The sequence below is a fragment of the Emys orbicularis genome, chromosome 25 (genome assembly GCF_028017835.1).
Source record: "Emys orbicularis isolate rEmyOrb1 chromosome 25, rEmyOrb1.hap1, whole genome shotgun sequence".
Lineage (NCBI taxonomy): Eukaryota > Metazoa > Chordata > Testudines > Emydidae > Emys > Emys orbicularis.
Window position 1 is genome coordinate 5,693,775 of NC_088707.1, and position 27,047 is coordinate 5,720,821.

General features: G+C 49.5%; 1 protein-coding gene across 1 annotated transcript in view; it reads right to left on the reverse strand.

Moving 5' to 3' along the window:
- SKAP1 (src kinase associated phosphoprotein 1) overlaps window positions 1-27,047 on the reverse strand; it is a 235,036-nt gene that overhangs the window by 7,000 nt on the left and 200,989 nt on the right. Inside the window, exons 10-11 of the mRNA XM_065422494.1 lie at window positions 23,726-23,788; window positions 11,687-11,799 (exon numbers count right to left, since the gene is read on the reverse strand). Of these exons, the coding sequence (XP_065278566.1) occupies window positions 11,687-11,799; window positions 23,726-23,788 (176 nt within the window). The remainder of the gene's footprint in view (window positions 1-11,686; window positions 11,800-23,725; window positions 23,789-27,047) is intronic.

Consider the following 27,047-nt stretch of genomic DNA (forward strand, 5'->3'; position numbering starts at 1 on the left):
GGGAGCTTTGCCTGCAGGAGGAGGTCAGGATTTTGCAGGTAACTTAAAAGAAAATCATCTGCGCAACGCCGTCCATTTCGATGGCCTGCTACAATAAGCTAGGTTCATCCCTGGCACGGGCCCCGGACTTGCACCACAGATGAATTTGGCCCAGAGACAGAGATGGTGCACAAGGCCCAAGGACATTGCCTGACTGGGAATCAGATGAGCTCGTGGTCTCTGTGCGTATGCAAGCTGCAGGGGTGGGGTGTCGTCTGCCAGGTTAAAACGCTGCTCCCCGGTACCGTGGTGTCAAGCCAGAGCGACTCTGTGGAAGGCAAAGGAGCGACTCTGCATTTACACAGGTGCAGGCACAATCCGGATCGGCAAGCGAGCGCTATTTTAGGAGGCCCATGGAGAGCGCGACACGGGGCGCTGTGTAGGACCCCCGCTAGCTCAGACAGACAGCTAGATGCAGGAAAGACTTCCAAAGCAGCTCTGTAATTGAGGCAGGGGGTGCACACCGAAGAAGAGGGAGGGAGAGGTACATTCATTTGCAAGAGGAAAAAGAAAAGGGGGGGGGGGGGACGGACTGCTGAATTTGGAGACCACCGCGGCTGCCCCATTTTCAAGCTGATGGGATTGTGAGATCATGTGAAACTGCGGTATTAATATTTATTCCATAAAGCACGCGGCTCACAGCTTTGCACCATTCTGCCGCGCTCTGACCGCAGCACCAACCCTCAGGCACAGCAACACAATTTGGAAACAATGTGACGGAAATGTTTAATCTGCTCAGCCCATCTGTGCTGCGTATTTCTCCAGCGCTCCCTGAGAGAGCCGCCTTCGAATCTCCACATCGCCTTTAATATTCTCCTAAATCACCTCCCCACTGCACTTCAAGGGCCATTGCTACAATATCACAGGTTCATCTAAAGTGCACCGGGGTGGGGGGGCCCCCCGAAGAACAGGGGTATGGGGGGGGGAGAGACAGGGTGTTGCTTGGGCTATTTTTTATTTCAAAATAATTTCCAGGGACAGTCTTTCCATGCCCCTTGGAAGAAAAAAAAAAGTTATTGTGCTTTTGCTGGAAGGTGATTAGTGAGACTGTTTAGAACCAAACAGGCTGGGATGGAGGAAAATCGTTTCCGAAGAATTGTTTTTATTAATCTCCTGCCCGGCCGCTCACGTTCAGGCCCCAGCTTTCGTTCGGCTGGCCTTCGGGCCCAATCCTGCTTGCAGTGGGCTCCACCAGCACCTGCAGGCCTGACCCCTTGGGCAGAGAATGCCCTCCTAGAGCGGTGAAAAGCACCGGGGACTGGGAGTCAGGGCTCTCGGGTACCAACCCAGGTGCTGGGAGGACGCAGGGTCTGGTGGTTACAGCTGAGAGTCAGGACGCCTGGGTTCCACTCCCGGCTATGGCACAGATTTGCGTGTCTCAGTTTCCCCTGTTTTGTAAAACTTGAATGATCCCAACCCTCCCCATACCTGGGGGGAGCTGAGGTTTATTTACATAATGCATGCACAGTGCACGGCGGAAGAAAGACGAAATATGAGACAATCGACTTTTTTTTTTTAAAACACACCCATCACTTCCGTATCAGGTGGGGGGCAGCTGGTTGCAGGGGGCTCGCTCGAGGCCTGATCCTGAGAGGTGCCTAGCTCCTTCGACTTCCCACCAAAGTCTAGAAAGAGCTCAGTGCCCCACAGGCTTAGGCCCCTCACCTGTGCTCACCGGGGGGGGGGGCCAGGGGGAGGGCTGGCCTCCTTCTGAAAATGGGGTGAAACTGGGGGCATTCAACATCTGCCGGAAGTGCTTGGTGCCCCTGGCTCATGGAGCTGGGGCCACGCGTGTGCACACGAGGTCCCATTCTGCGTTAGCGCCCCCCCCCCCCAAACCTGCCTCCGGCTGGGAAAAAAATCGGGATCCCTTTGAGCTACTCTGCGCATTAAAAGAGCGGAATAATGGCACACTCAGCACCGTTGGCTGGCAAAGGAGGGGAGCGGGGTGGACAAGGCGTCCCAATTGTGGAGCCTCCAGCCTGCCGGTGTTACATCATCTGCACACATAGGTGTTGCCATGGCAGCTGCTTATAGCTTCATTTCCTGGATCCCCCGAGGGGGGTGTCACAGCCGGATCCACCTGCTCTTTACCCTACCCTCGGTGGGGTCATAGTAAGGTCGCCAGAATAAATGAACGCGGGTACTAATGATCTGTTTGCTGGCTGTTTATGCTCCGTGTGTCAGGGGCACTCACATTTAGAGAGCTCATTATGGTTGCAATTAGACGGCACCATTGCTAGATATTTAACTCCTTTTTCTTTTAAATTAGCATTTTAATAACGTGCTTTGAGCAGGGGAAACAAAATGACCATTTTTCATGGCCAAACTTCTTAGCTGTAGGTGTAACTTTAACGGTAAAGTTGGGAGGGAAGCAAGGCAGGAGCGGTTGGTTCCCCTTCCACCTTTCCCCCACTTCTAGTCTCCCCTCCCCATGAGGGAAAAAAAATAATAAAGGGAGAGATTTTTATTTGCTTTACTGCACACTCGATTTCCTCAATGTGTTCTGCCGCCAATTAGATTCAGCTTGAAAGTCCCGAACACTGGGGCCTGATGAAAATTAGCAGTCACCGGAGTTAAACTTTGTGCGTGACCTGTGAAGACGGCTTGAAATAAGTGTGTGTGTGTGTGTGTGTGTGTGTGTGTGAAAGGAGCCATTTATTTCAGATTCCCCCGGCTGAAAAAAAGGAAAGGGGAGGGTGGGGAAAACGAAGAGAACACCCATTAGAAGATCAGTGCTATCAAAATATCTTTATAAGGTAACCCCCAGGGCCACTTCCTTTCAAAAGGTCACTGCAATTATTTCTGTTTCGTTCATAACTCTTCTGATCATCTTATAAGACTGGGTGGGGGGAAAAAAAGGAAGACGAAGAGGAGATAAGGCACTACCTGTAATTACTGATCCTAGAAGGGAGAGGGATGGAGAATTTATAAAGGAAGCTGGGGACTGGGAAATTGAATGAGATAGAAATGATGCTACAGGGGGAATTGAGTCTAGAAGTTTAGCTTTCAGGAACTTGAAAAGGCCCCTGTTTTAGTCACATGTGGTTTGAGCAGCTGAAAAGTACAAAGACCAGTAACAAATGGGAACATTTCCCTCAGTTCCCAGGGTCATTTTATGATGGCTGTTTATTTCCTTTTAATTTGGGACCTTAAGCTAAACATCATTTTGCAGACGAGGAGGTGAACGGGACTCCAGAAAATGTGTTGGTATGGGAAAGAGAGATGTTTGTCAAGTGTGTCTGTGCACACACATACAGATAGAGAGCAGTGCGTAGGAGATACTTTTCGCAGTTAGGGTTGGAAGGATGAGATTATTAGTGGTAAATGTTGGTAAACGTGAATTTCACCGTACACACACAAGCCGATGGGAAAAAAATCGCTCAAACGAAATATACAAAAAGGGCCGAATGAGAACATATTACAGTTTGATTCAAGTCTATTTACTTTGTCTATTTGGACGTCTGATGTTGACAATTGGTGTGCTAATGGTTATAAAGCTTTCACTTTTTTAATCCCAACCTCTATGGTCATTAAATAACCGTCGGCCCTCCCCCAGAATTTCCTGTAACTGTGAAAATTGGGGGGAAAAAACCCGACCCAAACTGAAAACAGTGCTTAAAAAGAAACATCGCAATTATCTGTCAAAATAATTGAAAAAGGAAAAGGAAAACTTGAATTCTGCCAAGTCTGTGCATTTTATGCCTCTGTAGGAGATGGGACAAAAGCACGCATGCGAAAGTGGCTTTCAAAAACGTATTCCTTTCCTACCCTCTTGGAATCCCACATCCAAGTTCTGCCTGAGATTTTCTATTCGGACACCGGGCTCACAACTCTTTCCATGACAACAGACGGGAGGGGATTTCAGAGCGACAGGAGTTTGGAGGTCATTAGTTGAAGACCAGGAGTTAGGGATCAAAAACACTGGGAAGACACCCCCCCCCACACACACACACAGTTGAAATAAAGATGATCTTGGTGAACTAGTGAGGAATCAAAAAAGGGGAAAAGTGCGAGGGGGAACTAAGGCAAGAAAAGAAAAAGGCAGCTTTTGTGAGAACAATGGTGCAAATGTTTACTCTTCTGTATCAGCTCAGCTGCACCTTCGAAACTGCTGTTTCATAAATACAATACGGATGGCATAGGCTATAATTTGGTGATAGCTACCCCAGGACATATCTAGATACACTTCTGTTATTTTAATTAAATACTGCATTATGGTTTGTGACAACTTCATCGCTATAGCGTAAATGAATTTGGAATTAAAGTCTTATTTAGGCATCCAGCGTATCCCCCACCCCTCCATTTCTCAGTTTTACAAAGCAAAGGGCTATAAAATCAAGATGTTTGTTCATTTACAGATGGAGCAGTGTGGAAAAAAAAAAGGGGGGGGGAACACACTATAGAAGCTGACTCTGAAATACTCATGTCTTACGAGCATTCTCAGACAGGGGAGAGAATTCTTTTGATCATAAGTGGGCTACGCTGAGTATTAATTGTGTGTGTTTATTCTTATCTTTCAACCCGGGCTCGTCTGAACAATTATACTGATGGCCAGGGGATTTTTTTGCCTCTTTTGTTTAGTAGTTAATAGACAGCTTTTAATTTTTAAACTGTTGATTTGTTACTGGCTCCGTACAGTAGAAGTTTTTGTAAATTTCTGATTGAGTTTTTTGGGCAATGGATAGAGAGGCGTTATGGCAAAGGCAAACTTATTTTATTCCCAGGAATGGGAGTTTCAACGCCATCAATCTATTAACTTCCCTCTAATGAAACTAGACCATACGTGACATTTTGCAATATAACTGCTTTAAATGTTACCACATCAATTGGCTTAAATGTTACCCGCGCCTCATGAACCGGGATATGGTTTTATAACTCTCTCTCTCTCTCTAAAAAACAGAGATGTCCACCGATATTTTACACTATCATTGGAAACAACAATGTAGGTTTAAATATAGGTGCTCAACAGGCGACAATTAAGAAAAGAAATTTACAAATAAGTTTTGTGACACTGCAAAAGGAGGTTTCCCTCCATTGCCTATTTGACAAATCAATGTAAGTTTTAAAGTGTTTATGATCTATTTTGTGTGTGTGTAATTTGGATTTCACACTAAATATTTCCATTGTCCAACTTATTGTTGAATAACCAACAAAACAGAACAAATCAACCAACCAACCCTCACAGGAGGAAAAAAAAATGACAGCCGAGTCATGTGAAAGTTATTGTCAAAGAAAGATGGGTCTGAAAATGACACCCTGCTTGAATATTTTTCTGTCTTGGCAACCCCAGATAAAATGTCCCCCACCTTTTAAGAAATAAAACCGGGAATCTGTAGACATTTGTTACATTAGAAACAAAAGCTTTTTCGCCACACATTTTAAACAGGGCATCTGAATGAAATGTCACCCCCACCCTCTTTGGCAGATTAGCAAAAGGTTTATTATTAAATCTCTGTCAAATAAAGGCAGAGTTGACTCGGGAGAAGCTGCCGGTTATATGCTGGCTTCGGAAAATGGAAGGATTGTCACACTTAAAGACACAAATTTCCTCTGTAATATATTCGAATGGAAACCTCTGAATCCAATACTACATGGGCATATCTAATAAATTCACAATATTTCAGCCTCAACAGCCTACAACGGTTAGTTTTAAAGATTTATGTGGTAAAAAATTACTCAGTGATGAATATAGTTTATTCTGTGCTGTATTGGAGGGTATAAGGAATTAAGCTACTGTCTTTAAACAGTGAATTTATTATTACCTCTGTCAAAGATGAAGTCTTTAACAGCATTTGTTATAAAATTCAGCACAAAATAAATGGTCTGAATATTAAAAGGAGGGGAAAAAAATGCCGGAGTTTGCAAATGCACTGGTGGTTCTGAAGATGAACCCAAGACCGCTGCTAAAGTTTGCACAGTTCTGGGTAAATTCTTTGGTACGCTCCTGGAAAATGGTCATGTTCAGACTTAAAGGGAGGCTGGTGTGTGTAAGATTTTGATCTCACGGCGTAAATGCATAGCAAAGAACACACTCCGATCTCACTTATATCAGGGGAACCCCAAGATCAGGGATGAATTTCTCCTCCCAGCGACACAGGCGAACCTCCACGGAAAGGAGGAAAATTTTGCTCCTGGGGGCAGCAGGGTGAACTCACCGCAAAGAACATACTCTGATCTAATCTACACCAATGCACTCCAGAGTAAAGGCCAGATCCTGCTCTGTCTGCTCTACACGGACGCTGGTGTAAATCCGCAGCATCTCCACTGCAATCGAGAGCAGACTCTAGCCCTGTTCCAATACCTGCTCTGTGTAGGATGATGGGGGAAAAAAATCAGGACGGGGAGGTAATATTGCCTATCTAAGACAAAGCCAGACTATCGGGACCCTAGGTTAGGATCCAGGATAGGTGGGCAGGTGGGGGGTTGATGGAGGACAAATGCAGCGGGATTTGGATAGCGTGTCCCGAGTGGAAATGTCAGGGGGGTTTCTTTCTTTCTTTCTGGGTTTATAATAAATGGCCGCTGGGCAGCGGGGGCATCATAGATGTACCATTGTGCTGCCTGCTCGCAGGTCGAGCCAGCCTTTTGTCCTCTTCTGGAATGGGTGTCCCCTCATTTATAAAAATTACCTGGGAGGAATGAGGCTGCCAGGGGTTTGTTCTAGACGATTGGTTCCTGTCTTGGGGGGGGGGGGGGGGGGAAGGAATAGCCCTCGCCTGAATTTGACCGGTGTATGACCGTTGCCTTCCAGCTGACCCCAAATCCCGTCCCCATCCCTCCTCACTCGATAGCCTCCCATCGGGGTTATTAATGGGCGCGAAACCCCATCATCGCCATCATAGCCCTCCGTCATCACAGCACGGCGCACGGCGGCTTGTTAACACAGGACCGGGGGCGGTTTTCCGCTTCCCCCTCCCAGCCCACAATAAATACGTGGGCGGGGTGGGGGGAGAGATTTGCAGATACTATTCCCCTCCGGTTAGGTCAGAGGTGGATAATAGCTATTTGACAAGCAGCAATCAGGTTCATTGTGCCATTCAGACCCCCCCCTCTTCTTCCCCCGCGCCCCCACCCCCACAAAGTACAGTTGCTGGAGAGTGACAAAAAGGGCCACTAGATGTCACTAAATGCCTCCTTTCGCTCCGGGGTCCAAGGAATAAAAACATCCCCCCCCCCCCCCCAATACACTTTCATTTCAAGCAATTGAGAGAATTAACTTCTCCGGTTTTATGGGCTGCGTGTCACATCCAACTAAGTCCACTTAAAATAGGAAGTCTCACAGCGCTCAAATAATTATCATAACATACAAATCACCCGGCCCGGGGGAAAGAGGGCCGGCGTCCTTTAGCTGCCGGGAAGAGGGCAGGGAAGCGGAACCTCGCCCGTCACGCGGCCCAGATGTGCTGCACAATGGCACCGGGACGGCCCAGGGCCCGAGCGACGCTGGAGGTTTGGTACCAGCCCAGAGAGGTTCCAAGCGGTCATGGGACCAGCCCTGGCAATATTCACAGCACCGGGGGTCCGGTGAAGGCCCCTGCAGCACTCCCGGTGCCAGAAGTGCAATAACAAATCTCTGGCCTGCGGTACCAATAAGACAGCCAGCTTTAGTACCGGCACGGGCAGCGAAAAGGCCCAGTGCTTGCCGAGCCATGCCGGTGCCATCCTGTTGCAGATCAGGCGATGCAAGCTGAACACCTGCAGGCTACGCCCGTCCTGGGGATTAGCGGGCACCGGCGCATTGCCGCTGGACTCCTTCCACTTCCAAGGGGCAGGCGGGGACGGCAGCACTCCTGCCAAGCACAACGACACGACAACAGCTGGAGCTCGGTAGAACCCGGATCGGCAGAGAGAAGGCCCAGCTTCCCTGCCCCGTGCCACAGGCCTCTGCACATTTCCTTTCTAAGGGGTGCGCATGCTTCTGCTGGATTCAGAGGGAAGGGACCTGACACACTGATCTGCTTAGCGGCTCACCTTGCTGCTTCAGGTTACTTACGGCCACGACAGACTGTACAGATAATTAGACGTGGTCGGGAGCAGAGAAAACACAACAATAGCAATGCCCCTCGCCCGCTTTAGTGCCTTCCAACCAAGGAACTCAAAGCACCGGGTACATGTTAATGAATCAAGCCTCACCACCCCTGCTGGAAGGCGAGTAGGTAGCAACAGCCCCAATTTGCAGATCCAGAAACGAAGGCCCAGAAAGGCAAAGTGACTTGCCCAGGGACACCTAGTGAGTCACTTGCCAGAGCAGGGAATATAATCCCGATTCCCTGATTTACAGTCTCTTGCCCTAACCCCTAGACTACGCTACCCCTCTGCGTGTGTGCTCAGTGGGGACCCAGTTTCTACACTCCCTCCTGGAAACTCGATCAGAGCCGTCCTGCCCCGGTGCCCTGCGCTCCAGAGCTAAGGTTGAGCGTGCTAGTCAGCTACCGATGTCCGCTAACCCCCAAATCACTTTCCCCCCCGCTGTCGATGCTCGAAATGTCAGACAGGACCCGAGCAGCAGCCAGCATGTGTTTCAAACACACCAGATGGATTTTTATATTAGCTACTATTTCATGTTCAGACAGAGCGACCGCACCACTAAAACGGAGTTTGCTTCGATGAGATTAATTCTGGGGAATTAATTGGGACAAGATTGAAAAGGAAATTAAAACGCAGCTGAATGAACAGGCTTCTCAAACACCTTTTTTCTCCCCGCCCATCCCCTGCTTAATTCCGACTCGGATTCTGCTGTGGTCGCGAGCATCCGTCGAGTGAAGTAATTTACGAGAGGGAGGCTCTCAGGACCAATCGGTTACGTGTGAGAAAGTCAGCAGAAGAGTCACAATCTGGAGCCACCGAAGAGAGTTAAAACCCCGCCGTGGCTCCGAGCTGCATTCCCTGCGCTGGGGTGCGGGGGCGGGCGGAGGGCGGCAGAGGCCGATCCCCAAACAGAGTCCATAGAAGAGAGGCCAGGGGGCAGAGCACCAGGCCGAGAGTCAGGACCCTGACTCTCTCGCTCCCCATGCACCCCGGGGTCTAGGCGAGGTCAAAACTCCGGCCGTCTGGCTTGCGCGACCAGCACGACCGTGGGCAAGTCACTTCCGCTCGCTGCGTCTCCGCTTGCTCGTCGGCAAAACGGTGGGTCCGACCCAGCGCAGAGCAGCCCACAGTGGAATTAAAGCCTCCAGCTAACCCTGTTAAAACCGAGGTCTCCTAGAAGCGGAAAGCCAAAAGGGGGTTCTCAAAAACGGGGGCAGAGCTAAGAAGGGAACTCCATAGGTTCCTATAGGATCTCGGTGTTCCACTGGGTCCTTATGCTCATCAGGGCGAGACCCTGGGCGAATTCCTCTGGCTCAGAGTCAGGGCTCCACGTGAGCTCCTGAATCGTCTCCAGATCAGCCCGGACGAGGTTATGCACAGCCAGTTCCTGTGGCAACGAGAGGGAGAAACAAGCGGCCAGCAACTCCCGCACGGAGCTGCCCTCCTGTACTCTGCTGCCTTCTATTCTGCTTCTTAGACGGCGCCCATCACCGGGATATCAGATCACTCGCATTGCCACCATAGGAAATATCCAGTTGTTAATACCCAGGGCAATTCAGATCCTTTGCTTGGATAACCCTCCTGGACTGAGCGGCGCTCGTCCCCTTTAGAGAACTTTACACACAGTGGTTAGTCCACCCCCCGTCACAGCTGCCCGGCAATAGGCAAGGGTCATCTCATTGTACAGAAGGGGAGAGAGACGTAGCCAGCAGGATGGCTTGGCCCAGGGCCCACAGAGGGAATCAGTGGCAGACGGGAGATGGAAACAGGAGTTCCTGTGCTCAGACTGCACCTCCCTATAAAAACCACACAGCCGGCGTAACTATTAAAAAAATAAAATGGGCCAAGCTGAGCACCCTAAACTCCCAATGGGAGCTGGCAGGCCGAGCCCGGCTCCTTCCAGGATCGGGCCCACAGGCAGGGTCCAGTAGCATGACACGGGTTCAGGATTCCCATTGGAATAGGGAGTTTTCCCCGGTCATGCAACCACAGCCCTGGAGCTGCGCCTCCCTTTCAGAGCTGGCTTGGCCCGATGAACAGCACCAAGGGAACCAGAGCCAAGCCTGGCACATCTGGGTTTTGCCCCATTAGTCACAGAGGGCCTGGTTTGCAGATTTCACCGGTGGAGTGCGGGGGCTCGGTTCAGCAGAACCTCCCGGGATAGACTCACGTGCTGGGCAATTGGACCAAAAAACACCCGCTGACCCATCCAGGCCCAATGGGGAAGGCTCCGTGGGCCAGTACGGCAACCTGTTGGCAGAGCCAAGAGAGGATGTTCTCATCCCTGGCCGAGGGAGCCTTTTGAAAGCGACAAACTTAACACTGCCGGAAACTGGTGCTTGAGTGATGCGAGATCCAGGGAAGGGGCTGGGAGCACCTTGCCTGAGTCATGAGTCCAAATCACAGACCAGGCCCCACTGTGCTAGGCGCTGTACACACAAAACGCCCCTTAAGCTGTTCATCAGAGGGTGACAGAGCCATGCTCTTCGCACGCTCCAGTGTCACTATGAACCGGACCAGGCCTACCACCGTAGCTGGTGCCCATCCCGCAGCCACTTCCGGGCCTCTTCTGATCAGGAAGAACCAGAGAGGTCGCTTACAACCCCGCTCCCGGCCTTAGACAGGAGCCTGGCGGAGGATCCTGACTCCATCCCCCTTCCCCCACGGGCACGTTCAGTACAGTGCACACAGTTAATTTATTTACCTGCATGCGCCTGACAAAGAAAGGCCTGTTCACACCTGGCTGAGCAACTCAATTACCCCTGCAATTCTAGAGCACCACCACACACAGACTCCATTATGGAGAGACATCTTGCCTGGGGGCATTTTAAATACCAGGCGCTTATGCCTGGGACAGGGGAGGAAGCATTACAGAACAGTACAAGCCAAGCGGGGGAGGGGTGGGGAGTCGGAACTGGGCTCTCCTTCCAGCCGTGGGAGGGAAAGTTGTCTCATGATTAGAGCACGGGCCTGGGAGCCAGGACTCCTGGGTTCCCTTCCCCGACGTGCTACTGACTTGCTGAGGAAACGGCCATGCTCCGTGCCTCAGTTTCCCCACCTGTGAAATGGGGATGATGATACTGACCTACTTCAGAGGGGGATTGTGAGGTTTAATTCACTCGTGTCTGCAATGTGCAGACAGGAGGCACTACAGAAGGGCAAAGGATCATTACTATGCATGCCCACCCTCCTGCTTTCTCAGAGTATTGCAGAATACGGTTGGCCAGGAAGCACCATCCGGGTCTGAATCTACCCTGGATTCAGTCCCACAAGCTCTTAGCAAGTCACAGCGCCCCGAGCCACTAGAGAAACCTGGACACATCAATCTCTCTTTGTGCTACCAGCCAGCAAGAACCTGGGCTCCCTTCCAGGTGTCAGACCAAGTCCTTCCATGACTCATTCTCCAGGCTGCAAGGCACAGGAGAAAGCTGGGCTGCAATCATTTCACATCGCTGCTCAGGCTGTCTTCCTGCTGCTGCTGACGGGCATTCAGATATTGCTGTGCTGGGGAAGGGGCATGTAAACACCTAGACGCCGCCACGACTTCCACATCTGGCCCATTAAGCTCAAAGGCCATGAATCCGCCTAGCTTTGGAGCGGTGTAACTGTCGCCTACCTTGCTCAGGATGTAGATGATATCCCCACGCTGGAAAGACAGCTCATCCGGCTGATTGCTGCTGCAGTCCCACATGCCTTGGTAGTAGTTTGCATAATCTCTTGTGCGGAGGCCTAGAGAGAGAGGGGTAAGAACAGTGGACAATTACCAGAGGGGATTGGTTTCTAGTGGCCACTAGGAACCCATTCAGCAGTGAGCCCCAATGAGAACAGCTGGAAGAGTTCCAGTATTTCTTGTTGGAAATTTTGAAAATTTTGTTGATTAAAAAAGGTGAAATTTTCCAGTTGCACTAAAAATGGAAAGAAAAAAAAAAGTGGGTTCAAAAACATTATTTTTAAACCAAAAAGGTTTTTGAAAAGACAAGCCCCAAAACAACGAGGAGTCCGGTGGCACCTTAAAGACTAACAGATTTATTTGGGGATAAGCTTTCGTGGGTAAAAAAACCCACTTCTCATGTGGCATCTGAAGAAGTGGGTTTTTTACCCACGAAAGCTGATGCCCAAATAAATCTGTTAGTCTTTAAGGTGCCACCGGACTCCTCGTTGTTTTTGGGGTTTCAGACTAACACGGCTACCCCCCGATACTTAAGCCCAAAAATATTTACTAAAAACTGAACTGAAAAAATCGAATGGTTTTCCCCAATGTTTCCTTTTTAATCAAAACCTAAGACGTTATTACCGGTGAAAAACCAGAAAGTTTCTACCCCTCGGAACGTTTTCCAGGTAAGTTTTCATTCTGCTCAAAAAAGCCATTTGCCCTCAAAAATCTGTTTCAGTAAAAAGGCGACGCCGACCCCCGGTCTAGCTCAGAGTCCCAAGCACGGAAGCTGCGGCTGGTTCAAGCCCAGGACTGTGGAAGAAGAGTATCATGAAGTAATGCCAGATATCTACACAGCACGGCTGGGAGGAGGCTGCTGGGGAAGGGGACAAACGGCTTGATTCGAGAAACCAAGCTGGAGGTTTCACTTCATTGTTCAGGGCACCCCTTCTAGGGTGGCCAACCCTCCAGGATTGTCCTGGAAGTTTCCAGAAATTAAAGATGAACCTTTATTTAAAGATGATGTCATGTGATGAAACCTCCAGGAATAAGTCCAACCAAAATCGGCAACGCTACCACCTTCTCATCAGCCAACACTGACATTGGGGTTGGTCCTGCTTTGAGCAGGGGGTTGGACTAGATGACCTCCTGAGTTCCCTTCCAACCCTGATACTCTATGATTCTATGGAGGGCTGCCCCTGCGGCCACCTCCACAGCCAGTGAATACGGAGGAGCAGAGCAAGCTCCTACCACCTGAGCTAAAGGACTTTCTCTCTCTGCTGTGGGCTCTTATTCTGGCTGGACTAAGCAGCTGAGGGAGGTGCTCACCACTCTAAGAGTGTATCTACACGTCCAGCTGGGAGTGTTGTTCAAACAGAGAGTAGCAGCAGTGGGAGGGGGGCTCGCCGCCCGGGTACGTGCCTAGCGTCTCGGAAAGGCACACAGTCGGGGTGGCTCGCCCTTCCTGCTGTCATAGCTACGCTACTTTTTGGCATCGCCCCCCTCTCCCCCCCAGCGTGAAGGGTAGACGTAACATGCAGCCTCCGGGTCTGCCTACACTGCAGCGGGAGCCCAGGGCGAGTAGAACACGAGTTGGCAGACTCTGGGTTTGTTAGCCTAGGGCTTGAGTGTCTACACGCGTTTGTAACCCCAGGTTAGGAATTGTTGAACGCTGGATCCCAACCTAGGGCTCCAGCGTCTACACTGCATTATGCGGGCCCGCGTCCGACCTCCCATATCCCAGACTTCCTAGTGTCCTCCCACTGTGTGGCTGCTCTAGCCCTTTGTTTGTGGGGCAGTGTGGCAAAACTTGACTGTCCGGAGGACACAAAAAGTCAGCCTGTGGGATTGTGGGATACTTCTGGAGGACTCCCAGAGCACGAGTCTAGAGGGGCTGTCTACACCGCAAAGCAATAGGGCTTCAGCATTTGGTGCCGGCCTGGCTCAGGAGTGGACCCTCCATCCCCATGTGGTGCTGGGACCCCGGTTAACATGATGTGTGTGTAGCCTGAAGGGGGGGTGGGCTTGAGCCTGAGTTCAAACCCCAGGCTTAACCTGCAGTGTAGACAAACCCTCAAAGGCCTGGGAAGCCTTAAAACTTAAGCCTCAAACTGTGGTCTGTAGAAAAACAGAGAGAACTCTCGTGCCCAAGAAGAGGCGATAACATGTAGCTACTTTCATCTGAGGCAGTATCGTTACGCCCACTTCACAACCAGGGAAGCTGAGGCAGAGAGAAGGGGAGGAAGTGACTCGCCCAAGGTCATTCAGCAAATCAGTAGCAGAGACAACAGACCTGAGCAGCTTCACTTCCCAAGCCCCCCGTGCTACCTATTAGCCCACGCTCCCTGATGGAGGGTGAGACAGGAGAGCATGCCAAAGGGGTAGATCAAGATGCGGGGATACTGAGAGCTCCCGAGTTCTGTGGCCCAATAAATTAAAAAAAAAAAACCTTCAATAAAACAAAGTGCTAAGGGGCCTCATTCGACCACCGAACGGAAATCACTGGTTTGACAGGGCAGGGAATCAGGCCTGTGAAGCGTAAATAGACAATACTGCGCACATGTTGCAGGAAATGTTTCTAATATGGTCTAAGGGATTGAATGGTAAGGGCACATCTGGAGATCTGTGCCCAGATTTGATCACTTAAATATGAGAAAGGACATTACAGAGATGGGTAATGATGCAGCAGGGAACAAACAGAATGACTCAGGGACTTGGGGAACTTAAGTAGAAAGGCTGGAAGAAAGTAGGTCTGTATCCTTTGGAAAAATATTAAAGGGGGAACCTAGTGGCAGGGCAAAGATTGTGAAGGGAATAGAAAGACTAGGAGCTGCTGGGTTATTTAAGCTTGTATAAAACACAGGACCCAGCGGTTATGAACTGAAGCAGCGGAAGTATCAGCAGGCAGAATCTCATCACAAAGTGAATAGCGGATGGCAGACGGCAGGGGGCAGCAAAAAATGGAACGAATGCAAACATATTTTTAAAGGGAACTAAAAGGCAGAAAATACCGTGATGCACAGAGTAACTCAGTACCTGGGGAAGGGACCCACCCCAGACCTGCTGGTTCTCTCTGGTGGAGCACAAAGCCACTCAGTTTTGGAGAAAAAGGAGACAAATCGTATTCCAGGAGGATGGAACTTCTTGGGGGGTGGAAATTGCTCAGGTTATTAACTAAAACATCCTATGGATCATTATAAGTAAATCACTGACAAATAGGTTTAAATACAGCGATGGCCAAATTCAGTGTACTTCCCTCTTCAGACAAGAACAGGTTTATTATTTTCCCAACATGTCGTGGGAGGTGGGAAGGAGATTTGGGACTGAAATATACAATGTTCCACACTGGAAGAAGTCTGAGGGTCTAAACGTGTGATTGCAGCACATGTAGGTGTACCGGACACGCTTTGATCACGCTAGCTTGCTAAAAATAGTAGCGTAATCTCGGTGGCATGGGTGGAGCCGCTTGAACGCACTCCTGCCTGGGACGGTGGCTACGTACTTGGGCAGCTAGCCCGGGCCACCACGGCTACTCTGCGCATTTTAGTGAGCTAACTTGATCAAAGCGAGCTCAGACACACCTACACCCGCTGCAAATTACACCTTCTGATTGCAGCGCAGACATCCTCAGAGAAACTGGGGCCACCGACTATTTCCGCCTGTGGAGCTCTACTACTGAAAGAACCAGTGCCGCCGCTGGATATCAGTGGTTAATGAGAGCAATTAAGGAAGATAAGGACATTGCTGAGAAGCTCAATGGATTATTTGTGTTGGTTTTCGCTACTCGGTCGAGACGGCTTTGGAGATCCCTACCCCAGATTTGCTCTTCCCTGGTAATAAAAAATGAGATAATTTTGGAAGTTGAGTGGGAGAAGAGGAAGCAAATCGATCATTTAAAAAGCAGTAAGTCACTAGGCCCATAGGGGAGATCTAAAGAAACTGAAGCACGGTGCGAGGTCCCGGGTTGTTTAATATACAGTGTACGCCCCATTGTCCGAATAGCGTGGGGGACACGGGTTCAGATCATCAAAAGGGCGGGAGCAGCAGTGCAGGGCCCTCTGCAGCTCCACTGTCATGGCCCCACTCGCTCAGGCTGCGGAGGGCTCCCTATGTTGTTACAGGAGCCAATCAGCAGCAGGGTGGTCACCCTGCAGCCGGGAGTTTCTGCTCTATTATCCGAATTTCTGCATTATCTGAATCCTTTCCTGCTCCCCCAGCATGGAGCACAAGAAAGGGGTTCGGATGATAGGGCTTTGGAAAAACCACAAGTGTCCTGTCTTTATTAATGATCTGGAAAGGGGGGTAAGCAGCGAGGCAGCCACATTTGCAGATGGTGAAATGTTATTTAGGTTAATCAGGACCAGAGAGGGCTGCAAGGAACTTCAGAGAGCCCTAACCAAACGAGGGTAATGGGCAACAGGATGGCAACTGCAATGCAGTGTCAGTAAGTGCCAAATAATGCCCCGTGGAACTACTCTGACACCTTAGAGGAATCTAAATTAACTGACTCCACTCTGGAAAGGGACCTGGGCATCATTATAAACAGCTCAATGGAGACCTCCGTGCAATGTGCAGCTGTGGTTTAAAAAACACCATCAAACGCTCAGATGTTAGGTTGCATAAGGAATAGAAGGGGGGGGGGGGCGGATTCTGTAATGCCTTTACATAAAGTAGGTAGAAGAGACTGTAATGGCTTTATATAAAGTAGGTGGGTGAGGGAATCTCTTTTATTGGACCAACTTCTATTGGTGGAAGTGACAAGCTCGCAAGCTTCCCAGAGCTCTTCTTCAGGTCTGAGTCCTGACCCGAAGAAGAGCTGCGAAAAGCTCAAAAGTTTTGTACCTTCCACCAACAAAAATTGGTGCCGAAAAAGACATGACCTCACCCGCCTTGTCTCTCATCTACTGGGACCAACAGGGCTACAACACCACGGCCAAAAACTTAACATAAAAGTAGTGATCCAGCCTCATCTGGATACTGTGCTATTGCTGTCCTACAGAGTGTTTAGAAAAGGGAAACAATCATGATCAAGGGCCCGGAAAAAAATCATCCGAAGAGAGATGGAAAAGATTGGGATTGTTTACCTTAGAGTGGATCCGAATGAGAGGGGACGTAATATAATGAACAGTCTAGAGCTGGTAATCCTAATCCCCAGCTCCTATGTAGTACTGTTCATTCACAGATCACAAAGTGCATCCTCCTCCTCCTCATTTTATAGCTGGGGAATTAGGCACAGAGGTGAAATGACTTGACCAAGGCTACCCAGCAGGCCAGTGGCAGAGGCTGGAGTAGAAGCCAATTCTCCTGAGTCCCAGGTCCAGTGCTCTACCCACTAGGCAACACTGCCTAGATTGGGAACATCTGTTCTCCTTGTCTCATAACATGAGAAAGAAAAGGGGCACTGGATGAAATTAAAAGGTTGGAGAATTTAAACCTCATAAGAGCAAATACTTTTTCACACACCATCTGATTAAACTGCAGAACTCATTGCCACTGGAAATTGTTGAGGCCAAGAGCTTAGAACATAAGAACGGCCAGACTGGCTCAGACCAAAGGTCCATCTAGCCCAGTATCCTGTCTTCCAACTGTGGCCAATGCCAGGTGCTTCGAGGGGATAAACAGAACAGGGAATCATCAAATGATCCATCCCCCGTCGTCCATTCCCAGCTTCTGGCAAATGGAGGCTAGGGACAAGCTTCAGAAAGGGAATGGACATTTATATGGATAGAAAGACTAATCAGAGATAGAAGTAAGTTCAACACATTTTTTTGGAAGGGATATTAACCTTCATGTGTCAGGGCTGAAACCAATCTCTATTAGAGATCAGCATGAGACCTGATGTGGAAGGCACATCTGCTACTGCAGGGTTCTTCCACCTTCCTCTGAAGCAGCTGGTACCGATTACAATCAGAGACAGGATACTGGGCTAGATGGGCCTCGGATCTGATCCAGTCTGTCAAATCTCACATTCCTGTATCCTGTATTCATTACTAAGCCCAGCTGCCACTGCCCTCGGGGGTGAGGCTGAGCCTACACTCGGTCATATGCCATACCAGCACCTAGATGGGCCCATCTGTCTCTACAGAAATTAGTTTTCCATTATAAACAAACAAACAACCCGAGCCTAGATTCTGTATTTGCTTACTGGTTACTTCAGTGCAGCTGCTGCTGCCGATTCACATCAACGTAAGTGGGAATCAGAATCTGGCTCTATATTTATAGGCTCAATGGTCATTAAGAAAACCATCCAAATGGGGCTACTGCCGTGTTTTCCTCCCCACATCTGCACTGCTTGAAACAACAGTCAAGGGAGGAGTGCAAGCTGCCCCTGTTCATTTCAGGGGTGGCCACTGACTCTGAAGCATAACCATAGCAGTCTAAAGAGCAACAGTTGTTTGTTGTTTTCATTGGAGCAGAAACATCCTGCTACTCCAGGAGAGGGCGGAGCTGTGGATCGTGGGAGGAGCCAGAGATTGCGGGTGATTGTCGAGTGGTGGAATTTGGCTGTGCCCGTCCTGGTAAAATGCCTTGCAGATGCGGCTACCCTACCTCGGCCGTAGCTAATTCTAGCTCAGAACACAGGGGTTAAAAGGAACCAGTTGCTAAGAGAAGAAAATGAGACTCCTGGCAAGATGAGACTGCAGCTCTCAGTTTGATTTGCTGGGAGAGGCTGGCTTCACGGTGTCCTTGTGGCTCTCGGAAATGAGAAACAATAAGTTTTACATTAGCCAAATGCTCATCTGGCATTTTGACCATTTGATATAATTAAGAAAAATGCCCATTGCAACCCCCAGCCTCTCAGCTTTCATTTCAAGGACTTCACTCCACCTAATTAGTCTTCTATTCCGTTTGGACTGAAGAACAAAAAATACAAGACTAAAGCACAGAGACAAGTGCTTCCAGCAATGCCACAACCCTGTCCCTTGAAATCCTGCCCAACAATTGAGAGGCAAGAGTCTACTATATTATTCAGCATGAAAAAAAGACAGGTCCTAAAGCAATCATGACCACGCTAATAACTAAAATAGTTATAACAATGAACGTTTAGCACCACAAGGAAGATACGAATGAATATGAGCAGGGCATCTGAATGGCTGGCAAGACTGTAGTGGGACAGGCCAAAATTTTCAAGGGTGACCTCTTATTTGGGGTCCCCCCCTTGAGATGCCTGGGGCCTATTTTTCAGAGCACTTGCAACTCCATTCCCTCTTAAGCATCAGGCTCAAGGCATCACAAGCTGGGCCAACAAAATCCAAGGCCAAAATGAGCCAATGGTGGAAAACACGGCCTTTAAAACCCCAAGCCGACGGCAGTTAGGTACCCTAAGGGACTTGAGTGCATGACTCCTTCCGGCACCTCTCAAGTCCCCAGTTTTAGGGAGCTAAACCAAATTAAGGCCACTTTAATTTGGGGGTTTAATGTGGTTTCACTAATCCACTTTAAATTCACACCTTTAGTTAATTCGGATTAACTTTCCTGAGTATCTCCGTGTAGACAAGCCCTTAGTCTCCAAGTACATTAGTAACTGAAAAGGGAACTGGAAATAGAAAGGGAAAAATGGAAGCCACTCAGCAGCAAGGATCGTAGCTGACTGAATCCAGCCTGTACCTGTTCCAAGACCTCAATGGCACAACTTTTCACTGTAGCCCAGACCAGCACCTCCTTGAACAATGGTGCTTCCCTCAGTGCCAGGATAAAGAAGTCAACACAGTTGCTCTGCATAGACTGAGCCTAAGCCCGTCAGTAGGGGTTAGTCAGGAAAGAGAAGTGCCACCTTGTGGGAGCTGCATGTGGGCAGCCAAAGACCGAATTGATCCAAGGATGAAATATTATTTGTATTCCCGGAGCACTCGGAGATTGAGGTCAGGGCCCAAGTGTGCTAGGGGCTGTACAAACACATAGTGAGACAGAGTTCTTGCCCCAAACAGCTTACAATCTAAATAGATAAGATAGGAGGTGTGGGGAAACTGAGGCACAGAGAAAGGAAGTGGTTCAACCAAGGTCACTGGAAGAGCCAGAAATAGAACCCAAGCTTCCAGATTCCCACTCTAGTGCTCTACCCACTACACGCCGCTGCCTCTACAGGATTAGGGACTGCTTCTGGTTGATTATACATTTGAACATCCTCCTTGGAGCCAGTTCTGAGGGGAGAATTAGGAAGTTCAATGGGGAAATGGAACTAGTTTATTTTATTTTAATTTACTTGCTTAGGTTGATTTGTTTATTTTTTACGAACATGCCCCTCCAATATTCCTTCCGTCTGTTTCCCCTCTGCCTTCTCTCTTTAGGCAGCTGCATTTGATCCTACACAGATGAAAGCGCAGCTTTGCGTCATGACCAAAGCATGGTTTATAAATAACATGAAAACGTCTGTTTTCGAAGCTTTGGGGCGCCCGTACCTGCTGTAGCTGCCATATGCTCCAGTGGCCCAATAACTCATCACGCTGGTGGGGCATGAAGGTGGGAAAACAGCACCACAGAAACGTAACATTCAGAAGAATTCTCATTCACTCTGATCTTCACAAGCAGCTGGAACTCAAACTCATTTGGCCGCGTGAGCCAGTGACCCTGCAGCCCATGGAGAGCTTTGGAAATCTGTCACGGAAAGAGAGCAAGCGAGGCATCCCAGAACGGCCAACAGCCTGGTGGCGAGGGCACTCGCTCGGGATATGCGAGCCCCCAAGTTCCAGTTCCGGCTCTCGTTTCAGGGTGCTCACTTGGCATACGGAAACCCCAAGGCTCCAGTCCCGGCTCTCTTGTTTTGACCAGAAATTCCACCCTGGATTGGAAGAAACCTTCCTGACAAAACTGTTGTCCAAACAATTCCCTGCTACGAAAAGTTCTGGTTTCAATTGATTGGCATTTTCCAATGAAAAAAAAAAAAAACTTTTGGCCAAAAATTCCCAACCAACCCTACTTGTGCCCAACACCGGAAGGCCTAGGACAGTTGGTGGGCAGGTAAGTAAAACAGCATGACCACGGACAGACACGACGATACAGGTTTTCAGGATTGGGACCTTCGGCACCAAAACCGCCACTTGAGCTAAAGGGGGAACACCGCTGTAGTCTCCCAGACAGGTCACTGGATGGAGACATATTCACGTGCACTAAGCCAGCAGACACAAGGCGTTGTACAGACCATGTGGGCACCTTTTCCTCTCGTGCACACAGGGTGCATCGTGAAGTGACAGTCACCCAGATCTGAGCTACTCAGACCTTAACGGCCAAGGTTTTTTTGTGTGTGCAGAGGGGTGTATAAAGCTTTAAACCTGGCTGAATCTCCCCTGCTCATGTGGTTAAACCTCCCTCTTTAATTTCTGGGATGCGAGCCCCATGGAACGGGGGCAGGAAAGAACCCAAGGAGGCGGGTCTCAAACCAGATTTTGGCCAGGAGGCCGCGATTTCCTGAACGGAGCTGTAAAAAGGGAACTGGGGCTGCAGGAAGCTCACAGCTGCACTGCCCGAGGTGGCTCGCACACAAGGGCTTCTTTCCTGTGGCTGGGGCGGACGCCCGATGGGAAGAGAAGCAGGTGGGACTAGGGGGAGCTGGGCAGGAAACAGACCTTCCGCTCAGCTCCCACCCGAGGGGTTCTTAAGGAAAAAGCAGGGGTGGGGACGCTGGATTCCAGGCACATGTTGTGGAGGCAGCTTGCTCTGCAGTGGCAGTTTGGGGGTTGGGTTTCTGGTGCCTCCAACATTCCAGTACACAGATCCACCCCGCTCCGTCTTCCTCTCGGCTTTGCTGGCGGTGACTCACTTTCCGCTCTTGCCGATGGTTTTTCGGCGCGTCTCTCCCCCCCTCTCCCCACTCCCGTTTGCGGCCTGAACTTTACAAGCCTGGCTCCCTCTCCGAGTGCTCCCTGGTCCCGATCGCCTGCTGCAAATGGAGCAAGGGAAGACAGAGCGACGGCACGTGCATTTACAACGGAGCTCTTTGCAGCCACTGCTGGATTCTAAGTCAGGCAGGGCTGATGAGTGGAGCGTCCTCACTCGAGAGACGCCACGTTTTGCTGCAGACAGCAGTGGGAGAGGCCATTGGCAAGGAGGCTTCAGAGGGGCGTCTGTCCTTAGGAACGCAGAGTCAACTAGTTACCTGTAGCAGGGATAACAGCAGGGGGCTGGAGGAGATGCGATTTCGCAGCCACCAAAAAACGGTTACATAGTCATATCCAAATGTGCCTGGAATGAGACCGGGGCATCCAGAGCTGGGACCAGGCAGTGGTTCCATGGTCGCTGCTCTGATTGCATGCCTCCCTGACCCTACCCTCTGAACTTCCAGTCTCAGGGCGCTGAGGAGTAGAGACGAGGCCTTTCCACTCCCCTGGCCCTCAGGGTCAAGGAGCCACTTCCTCTCGTTGAGGTGCAGACACAAGCCCCAAAGCTGCCTCCATCCCTCCAGTAGAACCTGAACCTTTCTTCAGGGTCAGATCGTGATGTGACGTTATTGACACGAACAATGACCGTATAGATCATTGTTGCAACCAAGGTCCTATCGTTGCACCAAATCTTGTACAAAGGAGGTCAAGTAAGGTGTCTATGGAAAGGTCGTAATTTGCTGCTTATGATTATGCTGTTTGTATGTGTGTATCATTTTTGTATTTGAAGTTATGAACATTGTCTATGTACTTGTATCTCAATGTGTGTGATTCGAAGTAGCATCAGTGAAGCATTTGGTCAGCTTCTCGAGACAGGACTTCCTTTCCCCACTGGGCTGTGCGGTCCCCCTTTGCTGATAGGCCTGGAGGTTAGCTGGATCCTGGAGCTCTCGCCCCAACCTTTGGAAAGGGACTCAGTGCTGTCACAGCAGGTAGGGGGCCACAGGAGAGTAGAGAGATGCTGGATGGTCTTGTGCTGCTGGAAACCAGCACTAATAGCCAAGGGAGGATTGGAAGGAGAGGAAACCCCATGGTGAGCCCACCCAGCCTTAACAGCTCACTGCTGGTAATGGTGAGACCTGAAGGGAGGCTCGGAGGTGGAGGGGGGAGATACCTCACAGCCCATTGGTGGAGCAGGGGGGCGTAGGTAAAGCAGCTGGTTGCCGGGGGATTCATACATTCATAGACTCTAGGACTGGAAGGGACCTCGAGAGGTCATCGAGTCCAGTCCCCTGCCCTCATGGCAGGACCAAATACTGTCTAGACCATCCCTGATAGACATTTATCTAACCTACTCTTAAATATCTCCAGAGATGGAGATTCCACAACCTCCCTAGGCAGTTTATTCCAATGTTTAACCACCCTGACCGTTAGGAACTTTTTCCTAATGTCCAACCTAAACCTCCCTTGCTGCAGTTTAAGCCCATTGCTTCTTGTTCTATCCTTAGAGGCTAAGGTGAACAAGTTTTCTCCCTCCTCCTTATGACACCCTTTTAGATACCTGAAAACTGCTATCATGTCCCCTCTCAGTCTTCTTTTTTCCAAACTAAACAAACCCAATTCTTTCAGCCTTCCTTCATAGGTCATGTTCTCTAGACCTTTAATCATTCTTGTTGCTCTTCTCAGGACCCTCTCCAATTTCTCCACATCTTTCTTGAAATGCGGTGCCCAGAACTGGACACAATACTCCAGCTGAGGCCTAACCAGCGCAGAGTAGAGCGGAACAGAAAGGGAGGCAGCTAACGGAGAAGGTTCTCAAAAGGGTTCTGAGCAGCTAAGAGCCTCCTCCCCTCCACACTCATCGTCAGCAGCCTCAATCCTGGGGCCTTTTCCCTCCTCTATGCTCTCAGCCACCCAGTCAGAGAGGTTTCAGTGGTAGCTGTGTTAGTCTGTAGCAGCAAAAAAAACCGAGGAGTCCTTCATCAGATGTAATGGGTTCTAGCCCACGAAAGCTTATGCCCAAAGAAATTTGTTAGTCTCTAAGGTGCCACAAGGACTCCTCGTTTTTTTTTTTTTTTTACAGTCAGAGAGGTACACTAACTCCTGATCCAACTAGCCGGAGGAAGGTCTTTCCTGCAGTCCAGCCCCAAGGAGCCTGTTGCTTCCAAATGATGTGGTCGTCTCTTACCTGTTTTCCCTTTACTTCCAGTGTCTTCTCTGTCCTCCAGGACGGGTGAGTCAAGCTCCTCATCTGGAGGGGAGGGGGGGAAATGAAATGAAAGAACTTGGTTAGCGAGAGATTATGGAAACCGCATGGGAGGCCTCTCCACCCTGTGCCCTAGACGAGGGGTGGGACTTTTCCAAAGCTCTCAGCATTGACCGAACTCTGCTCCCACTGAAGTCCGTGGTAAAACTCCCATTGACTTCTCTGGGCGCAGAACAACGCCAACGCCGTCCGTTTTGGAAAAGCCTGCCCTGGGGGCTTTATGTGATGCCCACCGCCAGGGTATCTGAATGCCTGGTGCTCTCATTTCAGAGAGTAGTGGTGCCAGTCCGGGCCCTGGGTTTGAAAAAAGGACATGGCGCACAGAGAAGCCTATGGACAAACGGAGACTGTGAAGACTTCCACGCACACTGGTCCCAGAAGGAATTAATCCTTGAGTGGCGACTTTTAGAAGACACAGAACCATTATGTGGACGAAGTAGAGATACTCCAGCAATGCCCAGCAGCAGTACGATACCAATAGATTACATTAGATTAGAGATTCGATTCGATAAGATAGATCGGATGACTTGGCTCGAGAGAGCATCTGATTCTCAAACCAGTAAATTCAAGGTGTAAATTTGAAAAAGGGGAAGGGGAAGTCCCCCGCTCCTGGGACAGGTAATATTTTAAAGCATGTTGCATAAACCCATGAATTCCTATTAACACTGTTAAAAACAAATCACTTACTATAGCCTCATAAAGTTACATGGCACTTTATAAGCATCATATAGGAAGAGACGTTTCCTGCACTGAAAAGTTTATGGTCTGCGGGACACAAGACACTGACTGAACAATAATTTCCAGGAAACGGAGGAGGTGGAATGATTTCTTGAAAGAAGCAGATTTAAGGGGGAATCTGAAGAAGGTGAGAGAAAGGACCCCTGCCAGTGAAGAAGAGAGAGGATGATCCAGGCATAGAGGGCAGATGGTAGAAGATGCTGAGGTCATGGGAGTTTAGCCACTGATTTCAGTGGGAGAAGGTTTGAGCCATAGGGGAGAGGACTGTACAGAACAGGATTAAGATGAAACAAAGAGCAGGGAGCCGGTGGGACCTAGGCTACTCATGAGCACAAAAGGAGATTGAAGTCAGTGTGGGAGAAAGAATGGCTTATTTATACACAATAGTCGCACCAGTTTAACTCAAATCAGTTTGGGCTAAGTCAGTGCAAGCCCCTTTTGTGCACACACTTACATCGGTTTACAACTGGGTTCTGGTGATTTAGTTTAAATGGGTAACCTATCATTTAGCACTGGCATTCACTCTCCCAGGAATTGATTGGTGCAAGGTCCTTACACTGGCACATGAATACAGGTTCAGAATCCCTGATGTAGCGGCACCCACACAAGGTGTGTATACGCTACTTGGCCAAACCAGTGCTGAATTCAGTTTGGCGGCAAGCATCGGCAATGACAGGAATCAGGGCTGGATTAAGGCAATCCAAGATCCTAGCCACACCCCACTCACCCAGAACAGGAGATCTGGGTGCGGGGCCAGATGGCTCTAGCACGCTCCCTCTGCCAGAGGTTGTCTGCAGACTCAGGAAGACGTCACCGCTTGGGTCACATTTGCAGGTTTCTCTGTGCAACCACAAAGTTTAGAAACAAAACCCAGATTCCAGGACTGTTCCATGTCTCTGGAAGTCAGCCCCCTGGACATCCACCTATAGCGTGGATTCAGCACCTAATTCGGCCCTGACAGACAGCACTGAGCTGCACCTGTGGTTAGCAATGGGTTATTTTTGCAGCATAAGCAAGTCCTATGCAGGAGCATGAGGTACTGTGACTGAAGCTCGGTCTGTGAACCCAAAGGCACCAAGTTTTGCTCTAATCTCAGGGCAGAGCCGTATGTACCCCAGTTTCATGAGGAACCATGGTCGGGAGGGCCTTTCTAATAAAGTCAGCGACGGGCCTTTTGCTGATACTGTGCAACTTGATCGCAAGGCGGTAGATAATCTGCTGCGTTTAGGCACTTTTGGAAGACAGAGTGCTCTCCCCCACCCTCCACGGCCCGGCCCCAGCTGTCTCTGCCTCCCGATTCTAATCAATGCAAATCAGGTCAGAGCTCCGCTGTGAATTACAAATTGGATCCGAAGTTGGAGGGTCACTGCAACGGCTCCCCCATTAGACGGGAAGTGGCACCAAAGATCTTTTCTAAATAAATCAGACTTTATTGTAAAACTCGGCCACTGACGAGACATAACCTCATTAGCATTGATTTGAAAATAAATTATTGAAAGTGGCTTTTGCCTGCTCTTTGCATTTGTAAAAGAGAATGTAAATGTATCGGCAACCATGATAAAAAAAAACAAAAAACCACCCACTATCAAAGCAATCAAAAGTGGATTTCTTTATCCTTTCGGACAACGACACTTAATCTGGCCCTGGGATGAGAATGGGAAAGGGAACAGATAAAACCGATTCTTCCAGGGCAATTCAGTTTCAGAAGAGACACTATTTCTCATCGTGCCTTGGGAGTCATCTCCCAGGCTACAGCCAGTCTTATATGCAGAATACCATGACTATCAGCGAGGAACTCATGACCTCTAGTACTGGATAAGGAAGCTTACCAGTAGAAACAAACTCTCCCCGGCCAAGGAGGACGATGATTAGGGAAAGGGCTGTTACAGCTCCCTGGCTACTTCTATAGCTAAGCTATAGAGAGGAAGTGCTTCCCAATGGTTAGGGCACTAGCTTAAGATCTGGGAGACTTTGGTTCAGGTGCCTGCTCTGCAACAGATTTCTTGCGTGACCTTGGGCAAGTCACTCAGTCTCCCGGCGCTCTAACTGGGGGGAGGCTAGTGCTTCTCTACCTCCTGGGGAGGTTGTGACGATAAATAAGATTGTGAGGTGGTCAGATAATAAGGGAATGGAGGTCATATAAGCACCTAAGTGAGGCAGACATGAATGCCAAAGTGTTCACGCCCACCCTTACAACGCCAGGCTTTTCGGATGAGAGGAAGTGAGGTGTGGGTGGAAAAAATGATCTGACATACAGAATTCCTGCCTGACTTCCCCTCTTTTACCCACATAGCCCCCCCACCTCCTGGCAGAATTTATCCAGACCATAAATTGCTTCGTAAACCCATTTGAGCAACGGCGAGATCGCCTCTGCAATCGTGACCTAGAATGATGCAGCTATTCCACGGGGACTGTGGACTAATAAGGAGAGGCTCATGAATGCAGGAGACGGAATTTTACAGCTCTTGGACCCAGCGGAACTCTTGGCCACAAGAAATGAGGCCCT